Source organism: Vigna angularis, chromosome 2, assembly GCF_016808095.1.
Source record: "Vigna angularis cultivar LongXiaoDou No.4 chromosome 2, ASM1680809v1, whole genome shotgun sequence".
NCBI lineage: Eukaryota > Viridiplantae > Streptophyta > Magnoliopsida > Fabales > Fabaceae > Vigna > Vigna angularis.
The window spans coordinates 11849587-11874146 of record NC_068971.1 but is presented as its reverse complement, the minus strand read 5'-3'; the positions used below and the strand labels follow the sequence as shown (position 1 = coordinate 11874146).

The window sequence follows — 24560 nt, the reverse complement described above, 5'->3', positions numbered from 1 at the left end:
AAAACGTCATATTATAGTTTCTTGTATTTATTTTCTTGTTGTCTTTAAATTAAATTCCTCTTTTACTCATTTTTAATATATAAGATATTGATAGAGATAGATAATGAGTTTATTTTTGTTTCATTAGTGATTTTTATATTATACTATTTTACTTAACCATTAGATTAAAAATGGGAGTGTTTGATGAATATTTAGTTTTTAATTTATAATCCTCTTTTAGGTTGCTTACTTTAGGTTTTGTATTTCAAAACGCCATATTTTAGTTTTTTTTTACATTTTTTTTGTCTTCTTCGTATTAAAATTATCTTTAACTTGTTTTTTTATATAAGATATGGATGAAGGTAGATACTTATTATATTTTATTTTTATTATACTATTTACTTAATTAACATCTCAAAAATATAATAGTAAACTATATAAAAGAGTCATCACAAATCTAATATTAACAAAAACAATTGACAAAGACAAAAAAATAAAGTAAGGTTTAGAGTCATCTAAAATAACTATAAAAGTTCACTTTATATACAAATTAGAGATACCAAAACTATAAACAAGAGGACTATATATCTAATACGGCTACACATATCCTTCATCTAGTGTCTGCTCTAGGGAAACCTCATCTCCCTTTGCTTACACTCACAAGATGATCATAGTAAAGAAAAGAAACCAGAAGAAATATACATACACAAATACAAGTAGAAGGGTAAGCTAGAATACAAACAATTAAAAATATATTAAAACATGTTAAATATTCACCTAAGATACACACAACACATCCAACCAAACAAACACTTTATGTATGATCGCACTTTGATTTGACCATCCGGATTATCATGAATATTGAGCTATTGCAGTTCATGTACTTATTGTGGTGAAACAGCTGGCCCACCCCAAGCTACCACACAAGGTTAGTCTGTTATCACTCGCCTTAGGCCAAGGTAAAGACCCTAGACTAGGAGCTCCTACTATTCTCACGATATGTCTCACCCTTCTCTACTTGAGAATGAGTGACCATTAGAATGTCAAGATGAACTCCAAGACTGAGCTTCCCATATTCATACTTACAATACTTGAAACCACCACTAAGAAGTTCCTCCTTGGAACTCTCTTCCATACCTTTGAAACCATTGAAATCACTTCAAATTCACATAGTACACCAATACATGAGACTATTGATCATACATTAAAGAAATAGAAACACTCATAAAAGTCATCAGAAATCACACAATAACACAATTTCTTCATGGCATCTTGATATTCACATTTAGGTAAGGAAAACAGCTTTGAAACCCTCACCAACAGCTCCGGAAGAGTCCAAAACCTCCTACAACGACCTAAAAAACGCCAAAACTCGATGTCTAGAACCTTGAAAACTCCCCAAAAACTATTGTAGGGCATTCTAGTAATGCCCGAGCGCCTAGGAACTAGTGCTCAGCATAGGCGCCACTGGAAACGGGAGCTCAGTGCCCAATTTGGGCGCTAAGGCACTATCAGTAGATACCAAACTCAATTTTCTCACTTTGAACACTTTACCCCCAACTTCTAAAGGCCTCTATGACTCTCTGGACCTTAACACTACTACAAAATTGCATATAGATAACGTTGAATAGATAACGCTTCTTTAAATAAGCGTTATCTATGAATTTGGAGAACAATAGATAGCGCTTGTTTAAAAAAATGTTATCTATAACTATGTGAATAAATAACGTTTTTTTTTAAGTGCTATTTATAACTTTTTAATATTATTTTTTTAATTTGTAATTTGAAAGCACTTTTTTGGAACACTAGCGCTTTTTATAATAATCGCTATCTATAATTGTTAACAAAAATTCAATTCGCGCTTCTCCTTCGACGTGTGTTTGCTTATTCGTTTATGCTTATTCGATTCAGTCTCTGCCATTTTCATCTGCGTGTGGCTTTCATCAGTGTGTGGCTTTCATCAGTATGTGTGGCGTCTTTGCTCCTTTGTTTCAGTTGTCGTTTTCATCAGTGTGTGTTGCCTCAAGATGTAGGGCTCCTTTGTTTCAGAGCTGTCGTTTTAGGTATCCCGTTCTCTCTTCTTCTTTTCTATGTTTCGTTCTTCTTTGCCCTATTTTCATGAAAATGCTATTGGATTTAATTTATTTTCCTTTCATATATGTGCATTTATGTTCATATATTTATATTCTATTTTTATATTTATATTCCATTTTTATATTGTTTTAAACAGTTATATATATCAATTGTACTCTCTCCTTATATGATGGAATAATATACACAATTTTCATCCTTTCTTTTCTCGTAACATGGTATCAGAGCCATGGTTAGAGCTTATCCTAGCGAGTTCTAAGTGGACATTCTATTCTTCTATTCCACCCGCTATCGGGCCGTTATCGGACCACCCAATTTCTACTATCACGCACGAGATGTCTATACCTCGGCGTGAAGGGGGTGTGTTGGAAGTCCCACATCGAGTAGAGATAAGGCCAAATTATAATATATATATATATATATATATATATATATATGTCAAAAGTGATTCTGCTCATATCACCATCTTACTTGTTTATGTAGATGATATAGTCTTGGTAGGTGATGACATCCAGGAAATCCAAAATGTGAAGGCTCTATTGAATGCAAAGTTCAAGATTAAAGACCTAGGCCAACTCAAGTATTTTTTGGGCTTAGAAATTGCAAGATCTCAACAGGGCATTAATCACAAATGAAGTATGCTCTAGAGTTACTAGAAGATGCAGGATTGTTGGGATGTCAACCTGTTTCTACTCCCATACAACCAGGCACAAAATTTTTGTTATATCTAACCAACACAAGACCAGATTTTTGTTTTGTTGTTAGTACTCTCAGTCAATCTCTCAGTCAATCTCTTTCCAATCCTTTGGAAGATCACTATGCATCAGCAATAAGGATCCTGAGATATATCAAGAACAATCCAGGACAAGGATTATTCTTTCCCTCCAACACAGAACATGCTCTCAAGGCTTTTAGTGATTCTGATTGGGCTGCTTGCCCTGACACTAGAAGGTCTGTGACTGGTTTTAATGTGTTCCATGGTGCATCCTTAATCAGCTCGAAATCCAAGAAACAAGATACTATATCTAATCATCAACCGAAGCAGAATATAGAGCCTTAGCTTCCACAACATGTGAAATTCAATGGCTTTTGTATTTGTTCCATGATTTGAAACAACCTCTACCACAACCAGTTCCTCTGTTTTGTGACAATCAATCTGCTATACAAATTGCACAGAATCCAGCGATGCATAGGAGGACAAAACATATTGAAATTGATTGTCATCTCATAAGGGATAAAGTTCAAGCTGGTGTAATTAAGCTCCTGCCCATTTCTACTTCAGCCCAACTTGCAGACATTCATACTAAAGTTTTGCATCCAGCACAATTTCAATCTTTGTTGTCCAAGCTGAGCATTAAGGATATATATGCTCCAACTTGAGGGGATATTGGATTTAATTTATTTTCCGTTTATATTTGTGCATTCATGTTTATATATTTATATTCTGTTTTTATATTTATATTTCATTTTTATATTGTTTTAAACAATTATATATATCAATTGTACTCTTATATGATGGAATAATATACACAATTTTCATCATTTATTTTCTCTTAACAAATGCGTTTCACATCAAGTGTTGATCGGGCCATTGTCTCTGAAACATTTGTTTTAGAGCTATGTTGGTGTACTGGTGTAGGATCTATGTTCGTGCACTAGATTTAGGAACTCGTTCTCACTCACTTCGTTGCTACGGCAAGCCTAGAGAAGATAGCCAGGGTTTATTAATTGGTTCAAAGCTCAATTGATTTGTTTATCCCCAAAATCCCTAAATCTTAAAATCCTAGATCGCTCTCTTCTTTCTTGTGATTGAAACACAATGATTCTTAGCACAAAATGTTGTATTGTTAAGAGATTGAGATTGAAGCGAAGGCGCTGCGTTTTGAGGAGGTTGAGTCTTCTGAAATTGTAGGACTCTTAATCACTATTGAATGTGGAAGGTTAAAAGTTTCCATGGGTGAAATTGCTATACTACCTCAAGGTTTTCGTTTTTCTTTGTTGCAGTTCAAGATTTTTCTCCCTTCAATATCTTTACTTGGCATGGTAATTATTTTCCATATAAGGTCAATAATAAATATTAGAACTTATGACATGTAGAAGTCTTACTTGTGTTGGTCTAGTTCCACACTTAGTCGTGAATTAGATTCAAGTGATGAATCAATATCTCTTTCTCGTTAACAACCAGTATGCGGATTAGGAAGTCTATCTTTTACAAATGGGCAATTTTGACCATGTTTATCTTCTATATTATTGGTGATCTGGGTTGTTGAGATCTTTCTTTTTCGAATATCAATTTTCAACTTGCTTGTTAGGAATTCTTTATTATTTTCTAATGCCATCATCATTTCATTAATGGGTGCCTTCAATTTTTGGGTTTCTTTTTGTCATGTTAATACAGAGTTTCATCACAAATAATGAAAGGGCATTAGAGGAGCTATTTGTAGATGAAGAAGATAATTATAGCAGTGTTGCATGTTTGAATGTGACAGCAAAATGAATTGCTACAGTTTTTGCTTCTTTAAGAGGATAATTATAGGGTAATACTAGAGATTTGACATCCTCTTTTCTAATTCTCAATGTTGTGTTTTTTTTTTTGGAATGATGGGATTTTGACAATGCAAGATTCACTTTCCCCTGTATCCAAATATTTTGTTTTTTGTCTTTTTTTTTTCATAGATTTGTTGATTTCCTTTAGAAAAAGTAACAGGACAAAAGCCTTTAAGGATTATATTTTATAGGTATGTATTTTTAATGTATGTTAATTATGATGCAGGGGCTAGTTTTTTAAACATTATAGTTTGTTGAAACTATTCTGCTAACAAGAAATTCGAACAAGAATGGTGTAAGTGAAGGGAAATTTTACCAAGTTCTACTGTATGAGTTGAATGCAATTCGGAAGGTCAGAATCAGAATCTTTTACACATTCCCACATACATTCTAATTGTTCAATTTATACCACATGTTGTGACAAGAATACATATATGTATATGCTGGCAGGCATGTGCTTCTTTAGAACCAAACTATTAACCTTTAGTAAATTTCATAGTTGTACAAAAAAGACACCGTACTCGGTTGTTTGCAAACAACCACAAGGACAGAAACAGTACAAATAAGAGTGGAAATATATTTCCTGGTATGATGAGTGTACCTGAATTGAATGGCTCATGTAAACAAATAAATGAGTAAATATATTGCTCAGTCATCCAACAGGATTTGATTTTTATCTTTGCAGTCATGCCGGTATCCAGTAGGAAGATAATATATCTATTTTATGCTGAGCTTTATGATTAGAATGATATAGGTAAAGATATCATTGATTTCTTTCTTCTATTTGTTTTTAGAGGCTTGGTTTCTACTACCATCGTCATCATGTTTCAGTGATGAAATTAGTTCACAAGTTCTTTGTTGTAATACTCATTACCATTTAACCTATTTAGATTACTTATTGTTTTTACGGCGATGTACATGTTTACAAGTACTTATAGGATATATATGTTATGATTGTATATATTATCTTATAAAGTAATATCATCTCATCTCATCTCATGACACGTACTAGACGACTTAACGATTAAATTTTAAAATATTATTATATCAATAGTTTTTATTCATATGAATGAACATTCTTTATGAGACATTTGTCATATTTTTCTCAATATTTTATATTTTTTGTATATAATAGAACCAATGTGGGTTTGTACATAATAGAATCAATATTTTATATTTTATTTTAAAATTAATTTTTTTTAAAATTTAGATCAATAGATAACATTTATTTAAAAAAGCGTTATCTATTGTTAGCCACCAATATATAACGCTTCTTTAAAAAAGCGTTATCTGTTGTCAGCAACCAATAGATAGCCCTTCTTTTAGAAGCGTTATCTATTAATAAATAGTGCACGTATAGATAGCGCTTAAAAAGCGTTATCTATGATAAAAAAAAGCGCTATCTATGCACTTTTTTGTAGTGGTGTAAAAAAGTTCTGAAAACACTTTTGTAACTTAAAATGACCCATTAAAACCCAATTTCACTTCTATAAGCTACCCAAACTCCATACCAGTTTACAACCTACATAAACTAGCACACTCCAATACCTCAGTTTCATCCCAACTCTCCTACTTTCCATTTCCAACCCTTAAAACCTTTAAAATGGACTAAAAACTTAACTTATGAAGCCATGAACACTTCTATAACAGATTTTACTGGTTTTAGCTCTTAAACAAGTCCTAATAGGTATAATAATAGACATCTAACCTTCTAAAACAGTTTATACTCATTACTCCAAAATGTCACTACTCAAAATCCCCTTTTTACACCAAAAACATTTGAAAACTTCAACTACAAATCCCAATTTACCTCATGACAAGACCAAATCAATTACCATAACACTTTCATACCTATTTCTCAATTTCACTAACCAAAACCCTGTATTTTTAAGCTTGAAACCTAAGAGACTTAACCAATACTTTCAACAACCATTTGAATTTAGTTTTAAACAATGACACATCATTATTATACACAATTATAACAATATCCAACATCACTATTTCATCACATCAATTGTACACAACACCATATTATTAAAACATCAATTTAACATACATAACATTTACCCAATTATACCAATTTCACTAATATGTCTATAAATCATAGAAATATTAAATTTATACTACAAACACAACTAAGGCAAGGTCTAGCTTTTCTTACCTTACAAAAAATAGCCCCAACTCATAGAACGCTTCGCTGATTACTCGAACCACAAGGAATACCTAGATGAACCTACAAAACACCAAATTGAAAACGGACAGAGTCCTTAGAACTCTAGATGAACCAAGAATGAGTAGGAGAGACATGATTACACATGCAGCAATACCAGATTCTTCTAAAATATATTTGGAATGAAAGGAAAAAAAAGTCAAAACTTACTTGCTCTATTCTTGAAATTGATTGGCTAGATGTGGAGATAACTCAGTTGTGATCTCCTAAGAACTTCGTGATCATCAAACAGATGATCAAGGGATGAGAAATCTTAGAAAGATGTGAGAGAGAGCAAAGAGAAAAGGTTTAGAGAGATAGATGATATTTTAAGTAATGAGACGAGTTTAGAAAATTCTATTTATATTATTGAATTATTTTAAAATAAAATACTTTGTCTCATTATTTTAATACACCTACTAACTCTAATACTCTATTTTCTAGGTTCTTACAACTTAACTTTTATATTATTTATATTATTACCATTATTATTTCAACATAATATTATATTGCACAAAAATTTTAACCACACATAATGAAAATATGATTTCTACTTAATGTTATTTTTTTATATTATAAATTTAATTAAAATATATATTAAAAATAAAAGTTTTAGTACTGTAAAGACTCAAAAAATAGAATAACAGAGTAGATAGAGGTATTAAAATAACTGAACTGAGCTTTTAATGTTGAAATACACTAACAGTATAAATAGAAATTTCTAAACACTCAGTTCATTATCTTAGGAGTTGTTCATAATTCTGCATATATTTTTGCAGAATTATGTAGAACGCGGAGCATGCGTTGTTGACCCTTCGGCCATGCGCTGTTGACCGCTCGGCCGTGTTTAGGTACTCGGTCATTAATTGGGTTTGGTCTCTTTAGAGTCTTACCAATTCATGACCGTTCGGTATTAGGTGTGGAGAGGTCTCCCTCTTGTGTTCGGTTTTAACTGAGTTATGCTTCTGTGGAGTTTTCAATTAATGACCGAACGGTCTTACACTAGTACTCGGTCTGGTATTGGTGTTCGGTCTTAACTGTGTTCGGCCTCTGATGGGCCTTACCTGTTAATGACCGTTCGGTCATGCTTTAGTGTTCGGTCCTAACAGAGTATTCTATCTAAGTCCAGAGTGTTCGGCTTTAGGTGGGTGCTTTGTCTTGGTAGTGCTTGGACTTGTATTAGTGTTTGGTCTTTCCCTGGTGGTTGGTCCTTAATAGTGTTCGGCCATTTCCTCAGCCTTACCTAGTATGGACCATTCGGTCTTATTCTGTGGATAGTGAAAGACCGCTTAGTCTTACATAAGTGTTCGGTTTAAATTTTAGGGTTCGGTCCTCAAACTGTGTTAGGCTTATGCTTGAGCCTTAAATGATCGTTCGGTCATGTTCGCATGTTGTTAGTTTTCCCGTTCAGTCTTGTTCGTAGGTTATATTGATCTTTTCCGTTCGGTCATGTTCAGGGGTTGTATTGTTGTCGTTTGGTCTTCTTCTACGAAATGTTATTTGGTATTCAAGTGTTGATTTCATGGTTGGCTCTGATTGATTATTATAGTTGCATTAATCTACTATGTATGAGAAATTGTATTAATGTTCGAAGAAGGCATAATGTTCCAACTGGTATAAAAGAGAACTCCAAGGAGGAATGTCTCAGTGATTGGTTATTAAGGTGGTATTATAGTATGAATATGGACAACGAAATCCACGGTGTTCATCCTGACATTCTAATGATTACCAAGTCTCAAGTAGAGATGGGTAAGTCATGTCGTGAGAATAGCAGGAGGCCCTAGCCGGGGGGGGGGGGGGGGGGGGGGGGGGGGGGGGGGGGGGGGTCTTACGGTGAGTTATAATGGGTTAACCTCGTGTGGCAGCTGATGGGTTTCCAGTTACTACACCCACGAGTGCACGAATGACCAAAAGCTATGTATTCATACTAGTCCGGATAGTCAAGTTAAAGTGGTCAGTCAATATGTGTTTATATGTTTTATACATGTGTATTATTATCTGACTTGTATGTTTGAATTATATGCTTACATGACTATTAAATTACACTAGCTTACCTTTGTTTTTCTGTGGTATGTTTTTGTGTGTTGTTTTCTCTTTTGCAATAATCACCTTGATGGTGTGAGCTTAAGGATACAATCTTTCAGTTGTCGCAGCGGGAGATTAGGAGTGAAGTTTGCCGTTTAGGTTGAACCTTTAATTCTTCAGGTGAAGAATTTAGTTCACAGTTAATTTGTAGTTCTTATTATATCATTATCTATGTAATGTTTCATTTTAGTAGTTTTATATTACTAAATTGGGATGTTACAAGTATTATATGTAAAAGTATAATGATTGGAATACATTCAAAGAAAAAAAAATACATGTATATTTTTCACATAACTATAACTATACATGTATTTTACATACTTCAAATAAATACACGTAAAAATAAAAAATGTAAATATAAAATATCTTAATTTATTTACGTATTTCCCTCACCATCAAAACCTCTAAAATAATGATGTTCTTGTAAACATAATCATAATAAGATCATAAGCTATAGGAAGTTTTGACATATAAGAGTAGTTATAAGACTTGTCAACCACACAAGTTAAAAATATGTTAAATCAAATCTCAATATTCTGACAAAACCAGTACAATCCAACAAATTCAAGCATTAATTATTTGTTGCTTAGCATACAATTTAATATCATTTTAAAAAGAATTTAAAAAATGGTTACCTAAGTTTATCTCCCTTTATCTGAGTTCTCTGCTTCCCAATAAAAAACATTTGAAAGTAGGGACCAGAGTTCAAAAATCCTAAGATTCTTATAACCCTAAACTATACCACTTATTTAACCCATCAAGTACTGATAGGAAATAAATTTAATTAAAACAAAACATTCTCAAGAACTACTGAAATCCTATGTATCTCATACGTAATTAAAGTGAAAAAAAAATAGAAAACATTTAGAATAAAGAAGTATTTGTTTATGGTTTAATAGTCAATTTTGTCCCCAGTTTCGTTGACAAATCTCAATTTAATCTCTCGTTTTAAAAGTGTTTGAAATAGGTCCTCACTTTCAAAATTTTGATTCAAATTAGTCCCTTCCGTTAAATATAACCCAACGACGTTAATGAAGTAATGATCTGGCACAATGCAATGGTGACGTGTCGTTTTTATTTAGGACATTTTGATTTGTGGGATATTAGGTTATGAATTGTAGGGTTTTTTTAATCCTAATAAATGTTACCCTTTTTTCTGATACCGATGAATACCTTATGAATTGTTTATGTAATCAATTTCATAAATGTTTCATAAATGCTCTTTCAATGATTTTAATTAAGGAAATCTAGACTTTTTTTTATTAAGAATCCATTTATGTTTATGCAATTTTAATTATTCAGAAAACCTTAAATTAAGAACCCTAATTAAAATCAGAAAGGAAAAATTCCAATTTGAAACCCTAAGCTTATGAACCCTAAAATTGGGAATGACTCTTGGCCTTCTGGTGCATCGCACTTCTGTTTTGCGAAACTGACTTCATCTCCTTCGGTGTTCTTCACCACGCTTATGGCCTTTAAATTCTGATTTCTGGTTCGATGGTTTTCTTCTTCTCCATTCGCATTTTTTGTCACGGAGGAGAACTAGGTCGCGGTGGTTTGAGTTTTCAAGCTGGCATGTTTCGTCTACGATGGGGTTCTCGTGCAACAATGATTGTTAGAGTTGCGATAGTTTCCTCTGGTGAAGACGTGACTCCTTCGATTGGCAACGTCTTTCGTTGCCAACGCAGAAACAACTTTGGTCGTGAGTGACAACAGCTCAGATGTGTCTGCGAGATCTGGTGCTTCGCACCTGTTGGGTTGCTCGAGACAATAGGAGTCACGTTGCGTCACGACGGCGCTACGTCACGGTGGTCCTCGCTCTCGCGATGGTAGAGGCACAATCAGTGGTGGCGTGTTCGCTGGTTTCGTCTCGGGTCGTTAAACACTTCCTCAAGCAACTTCGAAAGAGGGAACACGTCTTCGCCAACCACGAACCACCACACTACTTCCAACATAAAACACTCAAATTGAAGCCCAAAACAAAAACAATAGAAACAAAAAGAAGATAAACAAGAAGAGCAATTGTACTGTGTTCGCAGTGGAGGTGAACAACTCTATGCAATGTAGGTGAAGAACTATGCCTTAATCTCGCAGAAATGAAAAAGACCTAAAATCAATTTTTCCCCAATTTCAAATACCCAATCTTTAATATCCAGCTCAACTCTAACTTCGTAACACGTCACCACGCTTACAATTTAAAAACGACATGCACCACTGCATTGTGCCAGATCATCAATCCATTAACGTCGTTTAGTTATATTAACGGAAGGGACTAATTTGAAACAAAATTTTGAAAGTAAGGACCTATTTCAAACACTTTTAAAACGAGGGACTAAATTGAGATTTATCAACGAAACTTGGGACAAAATTGACTATTAAACTTTTTCTTATCATACATGATTATTTTGTATATTCAAAGTCGCCGTTAGAGAAAAGGATAAAGAATAATTTTAGAAAGCTATAAAAAAACCTAATAAAGTACATAAAAAATTTAAATAAAGGATAAGATTTAGAAAAAAATAACTTAATATGTAAAATTATATTTTATATACTTAAACTTAATTTAGAATTTTCATCATTATATATATTTTCTAAAATAATTCCTACTGAATAAGGAATAAACAAAATTGAATATGCATAAAACAAGATCAAAATGATTGATGTATAAATAAAAAAGAAAGAGTTAAAATTTCATTTAAAATTAAATTATAGACACCATAAAAAATATTTTTATGAATAAAGTAATACACCTATGCCGCAAACACACACACAAACATTCACCTAAACATAGTATACTTGAACGATAATGATACATTGACACTAATGTTTGATAACATTTTGACATTGGACATGTGTCGTTCATCTATTGGTCCATGTGAAAAATGTTTTAAAAAATTGAAAATGAGGTGGAAATTGAAGGGTTGGAGGGTTTTCTTTTGGTGAGATTCATTTGGAGGGGTTTGAAAAAAGAGAAGATGATTTGTGCGAGAGCATTTTAGAGAACCCTCCTCTCACCCACCCACAAGCGTCCCTCTCCCCATAAGCATCTCCGTCGTTGACGGAGTTTGAAGTTCGTCGGAGTGTCATTGTTGATCGCAACGTTGTACACACCGTCATTCCGCTGTTTGGAACCACCAAACTCCAAAACTGCCATTGGAGGTGGTTTTTGAAGCTTGCCTCTGTTCTTTTCGGAAATGCATTATTTTTGTTTAGTGGGTTTAAGTTCTTTAAAAAAAATTGGGCATTTAGGGGTTGTTGTGTTATTTGGGTGTTTATTATGGTATCTTTAAGTGTGGTTTGAAGTTTTGTTGAACATTTTGTCGTTGATGTGGTTTTTAGGTGGAAAGTTTGAATTTTTTTTGGGTTTGTGGTTGTTGTTGGGTTATTTTGACTTAGGTTTTGTATTATGTTTGGTTTGATAGTAATTGATTGCATTAAAGAAGAAGCTCATAACAATATAAGTAAATGTCATGTATTGAAAATGTATTAGTTTCTTTGAAAAGTGTTGGTTAATGGTTATTTATCTTGAAAATAATCTATAGTTTCGATTATGGTCGTAGTGCGACACCAAAGTCATAGTTGAGGTTAATGGTATACTAAGAAAATTTGGACATTTGTTTTTTGTAGTTTCGATTGCAGCCATGGTGCGACACCAAGGCCCATAATCTTGAATTGTTTTTTGGACATTTGTTCAATCGTTATGAAGACAACAAACCGTAGTTGCAGGTGCAACACGTGCATACTCCAATCCAACCGAACTCGTAAGTTTTTAATCTTGTTTTTTTTAATTATAATATTTTTTGTTTCATTGAAGTACCATTACATTATTTGTATTTTGGACTTTGTTTGATGTAAATATGATTGTGGAGTTATTGTTTTGAAATTTATGGAGTTGAGGGATGGTGTTGAGAAATACGAAGGCAAAACAATGCCTAATTACACAAGTGTAAGTTATAAAAATTTTGATGGTTTGGAGCTTTGATAGAAGATTGGACATTTTATAGATATTGTGTGCATTTTTTTCTTTGTAGGAGGAACTGCAACAGGTTAGGTAGAAGTATGTTTGCGATTGGATTTTGGATGTTGACAATGTGCTGAGGGATGAAGTGTTGCAAGATTTAGGACTTGTGTAGATGTTGTACAATAGGGATTCTTGCAATGTGATTTGTGATTTTCTTAGAACTTTTTCAAAATGTATTCATTAGGTCTGAATGTACATATATTTTGTTAGAAATGTTCAAGGAAATGTATTGCTTACATTTATTGATAATGAAATTTGAAGATAAGAATGATCATTGTGTTATTTTTGGTGTTGATAAGCAGAGGGTTGAATAGAAGAATGACCATTTTTGGACGTTTATACTGCAGCCCCCACGAAATGTGGATGTGATTATTTGTTTTCAATGCGGTATGTACAGGGTTGTATGTAGATTAAATGATGAAAATAAATTTTTGCACTAAAAAATGAATGGCATGAACTTTGTTGAACATATTCAAAATATTTGCCTTAAGTGTCACATGACTTTTATATCCAATAAGTGTTAAAAAAAGAAATTGTGCACATCAAAATGAATGTCATTTTCAAAGTTGACCTGTCTATGCAAAACCTTTGTCTAAAGTCCCTAATTATTTGGTCATTGGTACCAATGCAGTTTCCGCACCAAAACTTGTACAAATAATGGTTTCTTAGAGATGAATTTCGATATAAATGTCATAATCAATGCCTCAACATCACTTGTATGTCCAATAAGTATAAAAAAAAATTGCACTTCAAATTCAATGTCATTTTGAAAGTTGACATGTCTGTGCAAAACCTTTGCCTAAAGTCCCCAGTTATTTGGCCTTTGGTACCAATGCAGTTTTTGTACCATGAGTTTTACAAATAATGGTTGGTTGCGGATGGAGTTTGATATTGAAGTCATAACATAACCATTACTTGAGCATCACTTGTATGTGCAATAATTGTTAAGGCAAAAAAATTTGCACTTCAAAATGAATGACATTTTCATAGTTGACTTATCTGTGCAAAAGCTTTGCCTAAAATCCCTAGTTATTTTTGCTTTGGTACCAATGTAGTTTCTGCAGCAAAATTTTTACAAAGAATGGTTCCTTAGGGATGATGTTCGATATAAATGTTGCCTGAACATCACTTGTATGTGCAATTATTGTTAAGAAAAAAGTTCTACACTTCAAAATGAATGTCATTTTCATAGTTGATCTGTCTATGCAAAACTTTTGGCTAAAGTCTCCAATTATTTTGCCTTTGGTACGAATGTAGTTTCTATAGAAAAAGTTTTACAAAAAATGGTTTGTTGGGGATGAAGTTTGATATAAATGTCATAATCATCGCCTTAACATCACTTGTATGTGCAATAATTGTTAAGAAAAAAATTATGCACTTCAAAGTGAATGTCATTTTCATAGTTGACGTGGTTGTACAAAACCTTTATCTAAAGTCCCTAGTTATTTGGCCTTTGGTACCAATGCAAATTCTGCACCATGAGTTTTAAAAGGAGTGGTTCCTTGGGGATGAAGTTCGATATAAATGTCATAATGAATACCTCAACATCACTTGTATGTGCAATAAGTCTTAAAACAATTGCACTTCAAATTCAATGCGATTTTGAAAGTTGACCGGTATGTGCAAAACCTTTGTCTAAAATCCCCAATTATTTGGCCTTTGGTACTAATGCAGTTTCTACACCATGAGTTTTTCAAAGAATGGTTGGTTGCGGATGGAGTTTGATATTGAAGTCATAATCATTACCTGAACATCACTTGTATGTGCAATAACTGTTAAGAAAAAATTTTCTACACTTCAAAATGAATAACATTTTCATAGTTGACTTGCATGTGCAAAAGCTTTGCCTAAAGTCCCCAATGATTTTGCCTTTGATACCAATACAGTTTCTACAGCAAAAGTTTTACAAAGAATGGTTCCTTGAGGATAGAGTTTGATATAAATGTCATAATAATTGCTTGAACATCACTTGTATGTCAAACGATGGAAAGGCAAAACGACGGAAAGACGGAATGGCGGAAAGGTTACGCTTTCAGTGGACGTTGTTTCCAAAGGACGGAACGGCGGCGGAATGTGCTGCGGAGAACACGTCGGTCTGCGAAATGGTTAAAACTTTGTCAAACGATGGTTCTGCTCACCACGACGCGAGTCTGTTGGGTGCTCCTTCTCTCTAGGATTCTCTCCAACGCAAAGAGATATTCTATTTTTGAAATCCCAAAATGAAGTCGAGCACTTGAAACCCTTGTCGTCCTTCATTTCCATATCATTTACGTTTTCTAATTTCTTTTTACACATAGACCACTAACATCACGACATATGACAGTGTCAAAATGTTGTAAAAAATTCATGTCAAAATATCATTATCCATACTTCAAACAAATAATTCCAATGTAATTATTTAGTTAACAAATCTCTAGTATCAATGCCAAAACTAATTTTTCAGTTATATTTTCAAACATAACCTTAGCCTGTAATACAAAAGACATTTCAAGTGTCTTTTATTGGTTTTTTAACACCTAACAAGTTTATTTAACCGTACTACCTTATTACATTTTTGTTAAAATGATAAGTAGCATTTTTAAAAATTACTGTCTTCAAGGTAACAGTTTTTGTATGTATTTTCTTTTTCTTCTTTAAAAAGCTTTTAAAATTATACTTCATCCTTCTAAATAATTTGGATTTTATTATATTTTTACCATTGCAGAAATCAACACAGTGAAACGTTTACTTAAGTTTTTAATTTTACTAAGATTATTTTTAACTTGACAAGAAAGCTTTTAAAATACAATAGTAGAATATACAAATGAAAACAATTTAAAACTAATTGACATAACTTCTGAAGAAACTATATAATCTTCCTCATTCGCGAGACTTCGTTACTTCAATATATATATCACAAGTACATTTTCTTCATAATTTTTTCATCCACCCATCATAATGTAATATTACGTTTAAATTGGTATAAATAAATCTAATCATAGTTTTAAAAGAGTTATTTGTCCATTGTATACTTTATTTTCTTTGAATCTAATTGCCCAAGATAAATTACTACTCTTCAGCACCACAATCATATTGAAAGATAGTAAAAAATGAAGAGAAAATATCCTTCTCTTATTTCCATGACTTTTGATCTCTTTGCCTCATTTTTATTCTTTTTCCTACATTATCCCTCTAAAAGTTAAAGATTCATGCTAATTCACTTCCGAGGAAAACCTCCAACCTCCAAGAAATTCCAAAATGACTAATGGATCTTCATATTTATGAAAAAGAAGCACGATTTACTTCTTAATCCATTTTATTAACTATTATTATTAACTATTGTTATTGAGATAATAGTTAATAAAATATTTGAAAATTAAAAAAAATCATTAAATTTAGTATTCAACGCAAAATAACTTTTTCCTAATAATAAATAAATCTTAATTTCAGCCAAAGAAGCATTTTCTAACCGCCAAAAAGGTACATCCTAATCATAGCAATTAAATGAAACTAGGAAACATAAGACCCCAGATTGTAATAGATGAGATGCAGAGATTGTAAAAATTACCTTTTCTTTCTTTTCATTATGCCCTTTCCTGAGAGATTATCCTTTTAAAGGACGTTTTCAAGCCTGATTTTTACAGAAATATAGTACACTTAGTTACACTCTATTCTCTCTCCCACACTATTTTCTATAGATCGTGGATCATTATTAACAAGTCGCCACTAAAATTCCACCCACATCAAATCGTTGATGATTCAGATACCTGAGTCTGTCCAACTTCCATCTATTTACCTTCCTGTCTTGACCCGAGGCATTTGAAAAACCAGGCAAGCTATATGCCAACCTTGGCCTTGTGCTTCCCAACGACATAATCTGTTACTATTTCGGATGCCCAGCATTTGTCTTACACCACAGCAGTCTGCTTCACCATCTCTCAACTGGAAAATATAGACCACAAAAATCACGACTGGTGCAGCAAAATTTGAACATACTACAAGAGTGATCTTTACTTTTGTGGTCGACAAATTTTAAACATGTAGGAAGTGTAAGCACAATATAAACAATGAGACATACTGCTTTTTAAAACCACCAAAAAAAAAAAAACTGTATGACATGAAGAGATTGGGAAAGACAAACTTGTGACAGAATCATTTCAGTTAGTTGCCTAACTTCGACTGCAAAAATCTTTGAATGTAGATTTCCCTAAAAATCTACCAACACTCGCAAGAAAAAAGAAATGATAAATGTGTGCGCTGACAAGACACCATGATCCAACAAAATCCATTCTTGACCAAATGAGGCTCGGTGATTATACAAACTAAAGTGAGCCAATGTAGATTCCTATACACAAATGGCCAATAAAACTAAAGCCAGACTGCAAAAGTGGTGCACATTTTTTACCTAACTCTCAACCCATTCGGATACAAGGATGGAAAGATCCTTGTCTCAGAACCAGCAAATTATGCTAGCAGTACTTTGTAGACGCCAAAAGACATTTGGTCCCTTATTCACAACTTACTACATTAAAAGATGCAAAGATGCGTTGGGGGGAAAACCTCCATTGTTTATCACTAAAATCTATAGTCGTCTACATAAACAAAAGTATGAATACAGACAATTAAAAAGACAGATTCATCTATCCGTTGAGTGACACGTTGTAACAGTCGGAAGAGTTGCTTAACGTATGTTAATTTGCGCCATGCAACTCTTTAAAAAAAAAACAATTTTCCGTCTTCATGTTTAACAAGAACTTATGTGTCTGTTCGTCATCCTAAGAAAAAAGGCACTGAAACAGTAGCACAAACTTTAATAAAACCCATTAGTTTCTACGATAAACCAATTAGTTTCTTTAAGAAACCCAAATTTAAATAAATTCCTATCCTATCTCAACTATCCTATATGTTAAACATTACTCTTTCCATTCCACATACAATTAGAGTAGACTATGCCTAGAGTCCACACACTCCTGAAGAACAAATGAGGAGGGTGAACGCAGCAGAGCAGAAGTGGTACTTCATTATTCAACCAAGTACCTTGAGCTATAATTCTTGAATATTATGCATGTCTAAGCCTTCTACCACTCCTTAGGCAATTTCTGTATCTATCCTGGTTCACAAATTACCACTTTAATGGAAAAATGGATGTCTTCTAACCTCAGACAGGCTAATATGAACATGGGTTGGTCAATTTGCAATCTAAAATGAATTTATTATTGGATAATGACAACCACCAAACCCGAAAAAACTAGTGTGCTGAAAATAATATTAGAAAAATGAAAAATCATCATCATTGTGATAATAATAATAACAATAATAACAGCAAACATTAAGAACAGAAAAATAGAGAAAGCATGCCCATACCTTGTAACTTATGCAACCAACTCTCACAAGAATGCATTGTGATGGAAAAATATAAGGGAAGCCACTTCAATTGAGATTTCCGTAATTTCTACAAGACACGGGACAGTAACACATGTTAACTGGAAACTTGGAGCCTTGGCCGCAAAGTAGCATGTCGTTTTCTCATTAAATCAGCTTCTCTAGCTATCTGGATGTCCGAAGGCCAAAAAATTTGATAGACAACTTTACAAATAAAGCGAGGGAGCAATGCCACAATAATTATAAGTAAAATTGTTATCCAATATGTAGGGGACCTTGCCAAATGATAAATAGTCCTGCAATGTTTTCAAGGGATTAGTTAGTTATATCTTATACCCCACAGTAATGCGAGGTCAATAATACATATTACATAATAATTATGTAACTAACCAGTAATTGGGAAAGACAGGTATAGAATCCAATATCACCATGCAACCATACGTAATGATAATCGAACCCCAGATCGCAACATGAGTAATTAATACCCAACGGTTAATGTCCATACCAAGGTGCACATTTACAAGGATAACAACTGCAATTGTCCACAAACTGCCCATGCTCCATATGTCAATTGAACTGTCCTTATAGGTGAACAATGGGATGTAGAAAAGAACAAGGCTCTGCCATACTGTATCAATCATAGTGATCCAAAATAGTTGCATATTGTACGCTTCTTGCCTGTGACCTGAACCATACAGCTTAGGATACTGCAAGAGTGTCCTATGACTCAAGTCCTTATCTTGAATACCAACAATAATAGTAGGTACAGATGTGTATATCACAGAATAGAAAACACTACTCCAATCTGTCAACGCAGAAGTTGTAGAAAAAGCCGTGCATAATATATACCTAAGACATAGAAAGACATTATTACATCAGAATGTTTACAATCCCATAAAAACATGTAACTATCATTAAAATAATGTAACTTTTATCTTTGAACCCATAATTTATGGCACGCCCTACATATTACACATATCAACAAGGATAGCAAAACAGAGAGAAGATATATATATCTCCCCCATACACGTTGGCATCACAATATCATAAGATAGAGCTGTATAAACATAAGTTAACATCTAAATATAGAAAAATCCTTTGGTCAATTATCTGCACACAGCCTATTAATATCATCAGCAGAGAGAATAAATATTGAAAATCACATGCTTTTAATTCAAGCTTGTCCAAATTCTGCAATATCAGGGATATTGAAAGAATGAAGTTAAGAGTGGCCAACTCATACAAACACGAGTAACCATACATACCAAAATAACATCAACACAAAGACAGCATTGCGGTAGAAGTTGTACAGAACTAAATAGCCAACACGCTGATAATTCCAGTGCCCATGAACCAGAAGTAATTTTTTTAAAAACTGAAACTGTCCCATTGCAAAATCTGAAGCCATCACTGCTTGGCGCCCTTCCTGCCCACATATTCCTACACCAACATCTGCCATTTGGATCATTGACACGTCATTGGCCCCTGTCGAAAGTAATCAGAACGAAAAAGATTTAGTTCACATTAAATCAAGTTATATATTAAAATCCACCTGGCAAAACTAGCGAAGCTTGGTGACCTCAACTTTATGGGCAAATTATTATCAACCAGTGAGCAGGCTCCCCAAGAAAAACCAAAAATTAACTGCCATTTCATAAAATTATAAAGAACTTACCATCGCCTATAGCCAGTGTCATATCATCTGTCCGGCTCTTGATCAAATCAACAATTCCTGCCTTTTGCAAGGGCGCAACACGACAGCAAAGCACAACCTTGCAGGAAGTTGCCAGGTCAAAAAGCTGTTGAAAGGAAATAGGAAATCGGTCAATATTTACCCTTAAAATTTTATTTAACAACCTCCATCAAAATCTGTGGTATATTAATCTACAACAATAGAACAACACTGAGATAAAAAGTAAGTTTTACACGTCCAATAAGTTATTAATATTTCAAAAAAAGTTAGAATGGAAGGACAATTTTACCTCTGACTCTAGTTCCTTCTCCAAAATATAAACCAAACTGTTGCCATCAATTATAAGTGCCAATGGAGCAATAGTGCCCTCTTCCTTTCCAGGATTCCATTTGGGGAAACCATTGGGAATATCAAGATCTCCATGTCCAGCATTGGTTTTGTGTTTCGAACTCCGACGACCTCCACTTGAAGATTTCACACCATATTTGGCTTTAGCATCAGCCAGAAGACTTCTACATTCAACCTCTGAAGTGCCATTTATAATAATCTGCTGCATATCTCCACTAAGAAGTTTGCAGGAAAGACCAATTGAAATTGCTGTCTCTTGCTTATCACCAGTAAGAACCCAGACCTTGATTCCAGCTTGCCGTAGAGCCTCAATGGCTTCTGGTACTCCCTCCTGTAGCTTGTCCTCAATTCCAGTTGCTCCAAGTAACTTTAAATTGCTTTCTATAAGAGCTGCTGTTTGCCTTAGTTTAGTAGCTCTGTCAGTCAACGAAGTGCTTGCCTCTTCATAACAGCTTTGCCACTCCTCAAGTTCAGCATCAGAAAGATCCCTGGAGCCAATCACAAGAGTGCGCAAACCTTGTGAAGAATACTCGTTCAAATGGCTCTGAGTTGTGTGCAGTATGTTATTGTTACTCTCACTGCCATTTTCCAAAATGCTAAACATTGAAGTATCAGCACCTTTGACTAACACCTTTACCGCATTGTCAGGAAACCGAATAACAACAGACATTCTCTTTCGCACACTATCAAACTCATGCAGACCCAATACGTCCAATCTATATATCACAGATACTGATGTTATTGAAATATTTAGGCTATTCAATTACATAACAAATTTTTAGTAATTATATATTTGAAACATAGTCAAAACAAAGTAAAACAAATAGTTCCCCACCAAAAAGAAGTTACCATCTACCTGAGTTTCTCACCGTTGACGTCAATAACGATATGTCCTGATGTACGTTCAAAAAGAGTATATCCATATGCAGAGGCTGCAGAAACTAGAGCTTGTTCATCAGGAGATTCTCCCTGGTAATCAATGCATCTAATATCATCTTTTAATTCATTTGTTCCATGTCTTGAAAATCCACCATCACCAAGTATAGGGATTACAGTGTTACAAGCAGCCAGTGTAAGAAAAAACTCATGACCAGAAACTCTTTCTTCTCTATTGGAGTTTTCCCGTAACATCATCATCAGTTCAGAATCCACTACAGGTTCAGATTTGAGCTTCCATCTGCGTTTAGGAGTAACATCCACAGCTGCAGTCAAAAGAAAAAGAGTTTTGTGACATATGTACCAGCATTTTGTCGATTCATCATAAGCTTAAAGATGACTTCTGACAAAAACTCAGACAGATGACAGCGTCTACGTTAGACCAGGAATTCAAGATATGTGATTGAATCCTAAGTTACAGACAAATCCATTTCATCAAATTCGCAAACCAGTCAGAAGAAATTGAACAATGAATAGAAAAATATCATCTTGCTCATAGTAAGCTCTTCTCCTCGTACAATAATTACAGAGATTTATATATTCACAGAGCATTTTTGCAAGGTCTATCCCAGAATCAAATTTAATTAATTGAATGAAAAATAGCAGCCAAAGAGCAGATGTTACTTTGGCCCCAATTTTCATGCCAGCAAAACAATCATTATCATGAAAAGGCAATCAAAATTCATAACTATCCGATACATTTCTCAGACTTTCACAAGAAATTAACACTTTCTGTTAATCTCAAGAAGACACTGAATACCTGTATGATCAACAGCATGCAAGGAGCTCCCATAATTCTTCCCATGTACGCTTGCCCTCTTGAATTCCATTTTGTTTTCTGTGAGTGTTCCAGTCTTGTCCGAAAATATATAGCGTATTTGACCCAAATCTTCGTTTATATTTAATGATCTACACTGAAACCTTGACCCAGAGCTGGCATCATACATATCCCTGTCTTCAATCATGAAGTATGACTGACCCAATCGAACCAACTCCATTGTGATGTAAAGAGATATTGGTATCATTATCTGAAACACTATAACAGAACTCAAGAAGGAGAAAAATGCTTCCATTGGAATCCCATAATACTTGTATTTCTTTCCATTATCGGGTCCGTTGGTGAAGTATATTTTTCTGTAGTAAGGCAAGGTATCCAGCTGGTTCTTGTGGCGTACCAGCCAAAGACACATCCCAATGGCCACAACCAAACACATGATAAAAAGAAAAACAGACAACCAAAGGGTTTCTCTGTTCATGTAACTTTCAAGTCTGCTTCTCTTGGAAGGAGAAGCTGCGCTGTTCAGCATTGCTTTTGTTTCCTGCCCTGCATAAACTACAACACCAATTATCCAATCCGTGTTCTTAAGCTGGCAGCCACGGAGAACAATGTTTGACTGGCTAAGGGAAAACTTAAGTCCATTGAACTCCATGTTAGCAGTGAACTCATAAATATTCCGGTTCGGTTGCTCACACCTAATTACACCAAAAACATCACAAGATTCCGAAGTAACCACCGAAGCTGTTTCCTGCCTAGCATACCTTGTCTTCAAATTTGACTCTCCATCCAAATTCATGGTCTGAATATAGGCAAGCCCACTTTGATCACTCGTCCCCAACAAGACCATATCAGCCGGAATTGTCTCATCAGCAAAGATCTTAACAACCTCCCCAGCTTGTACTTTTTTCCACTTCTTCGATCGGAAATCACCGGACTGAAGCACCAGAGACTCCCGGTTGTTTTCATTGCGATCTGACCTGTGCCGCCGCCAATCCTCATAGCCATCCTTAATAGCCGTGACACAAAGCACAAACAACAGAGGAAAAAGAGACACAGTCCTCCCAAACACAGCCAGTGGAGGAAGTTGATTGAGCGCTGCAATAGCAAGGAAATACAGATACGCAACCCTATGAAACTGAATGAAAAGATTCTTGGGCAAAAAGGTAACAAAGGTGTATCTACTAGTTCGGATCTCGTTCCCAGTGAACTCATACTTGTCGTTGGTCTTCCTGGGATCATTAATATAGATCAACCTGGCACCATCCTCCTGAAAAGCAGGATCATCAAATTGCACACTCCTATGCCTAATCCTCTGCGATTTACTATTCAACCTATCCTGCACATGAGACGAAGCTCCGGATATCTCAAAGGGAACACTCCGGTTATCAGCACCATGCAGTTCCATTGCACCCCACGATGCCGAGCGCCTCCTCTCGCGCGTGGGGCATTCCAAGGGAAACTGCCAGGGGAACTTCGACTCGACAGCACACCTATCAGAGATGTTACTATTACTAAACGACGCAGTCTGGAAGCTGCAATCGCTAGACAAAACCTCCTTGTTTCGCTCCTTCACATCCAAATCGCCGATGTCAGCAATAGCCGCCTCGAACACCGAAGACGAGAAGGAACCATGGCCACAGAGGTAGGTCCGGGAACCCGATTTCCCGCGGCGGTGAACAATCACAGGACGTGGATCCGATTCCAATAGCAAGGTCTCATCGGAACTCATGAATACTTCTCCAATCGCATTGTATCAACACAGCTACACAAATCGAGCGTGGCGGAAGGGATAGTTAAACCCCAATCCATGTAAAAGTAACGAGATCTGAGACTTTGGAATCAGCAGAACTTATTCTCCGTTAACAGAAACAATAATAAATAAATAACCTAGCTGGTGAATTAAGCGTAAATTGAGGGTGGAATTGGATTAGATTATGAGAAAATAATGAGTAAAGTTGAGAAATGGGAGGGCGGAGTAACCCTAGAATGTGAGAATTGAGAGTGAAAGGGAAATGTGGTTGGGAGGAAAGAGAAGCGATCGAGGATTGAGATTTGGATTAGGGTGAAAGTGAGAGATGGAAGTTGCATCAGAGTTGGAGATGGCAGAAGAGAGAGGAAGAGAGAGGAAGAGAGAGAAAGAGAAAAGAGAGAGAGAGGAACGGTGAACCACCAATAGCAATAACAACAGTAATTGCAATTGCAATAGCAATAGCAATACAATACCAATCCAATGCTTTGCTTTTCCCTTACTTCCTTTCTTCTTTCTCTTTCGCGTTTCTTCTCTTCTTCGGGCCACCACCATCCAATGCCATTACTATCCATTCTCTTCCCTTCTTTTTCAAAAAAAAAAAATTAAGTTATATATATATTATATTTAATAATCACATTTTCACTTAAAAATATATAATTTTACTTCTTAAAATTCATCAACTATTTATATGTATTTGATCCAAAATTTTGGTTTATATAAATTAAAAATGTTTTCTTTTTACATTTAAATAACTAAAATTGA

The 24560-nt window shown here is 34.6% G+C and overlaps 1 protein-coding gene across 2 annotated transcripts; it reads right to left on the bottom strand.

Moving 5' to 3' along the window:
• Nucleotides 1-16466: 16466 nt before the first annotated feature.
• Nucleotides 16467-24359, bottom strand: LOC108321340 (phospholipid-transporting ATPase 1). Of its 2 annotated transcripts, XR_008247308.1 has the most exons (8): nucleotides 22031-24359; nucleotides 21191-21536; nucleotides 20276-21050; nucleotides 19969-20092; nucleotides 19559-19778; nucleotides 18684-19142; nucleotides 18276-18589; nucleotides 16467-16853 (listed from the first exon to the last, which is right to left on the bottom strand). XR_008247308.1 is itself a non-coding variant. In XM_052873781.1 (7 exons), exons 1-7 carry the CDS (start codon nucleotides 23775-23777, stop codon nucleotides 18391-18393), a joined length of 3870 nt encoding a protein of 1289 aa, XP_052729741.1. In that variant the 5' UTR covers nucleotides 23778-24359; the 3' UTR covers nucleotides 16467-18390. The 2 variants fall into 2 exon arrangements, 1 of the variants encoding a protein (XP_052729741.1); XM_052873781.1 differs by having other exon boundaries at nucleotides 16467-18589.
• Between the last annotated feature and the right edge of the window lie 201 nt (nucleotides 24360-24560).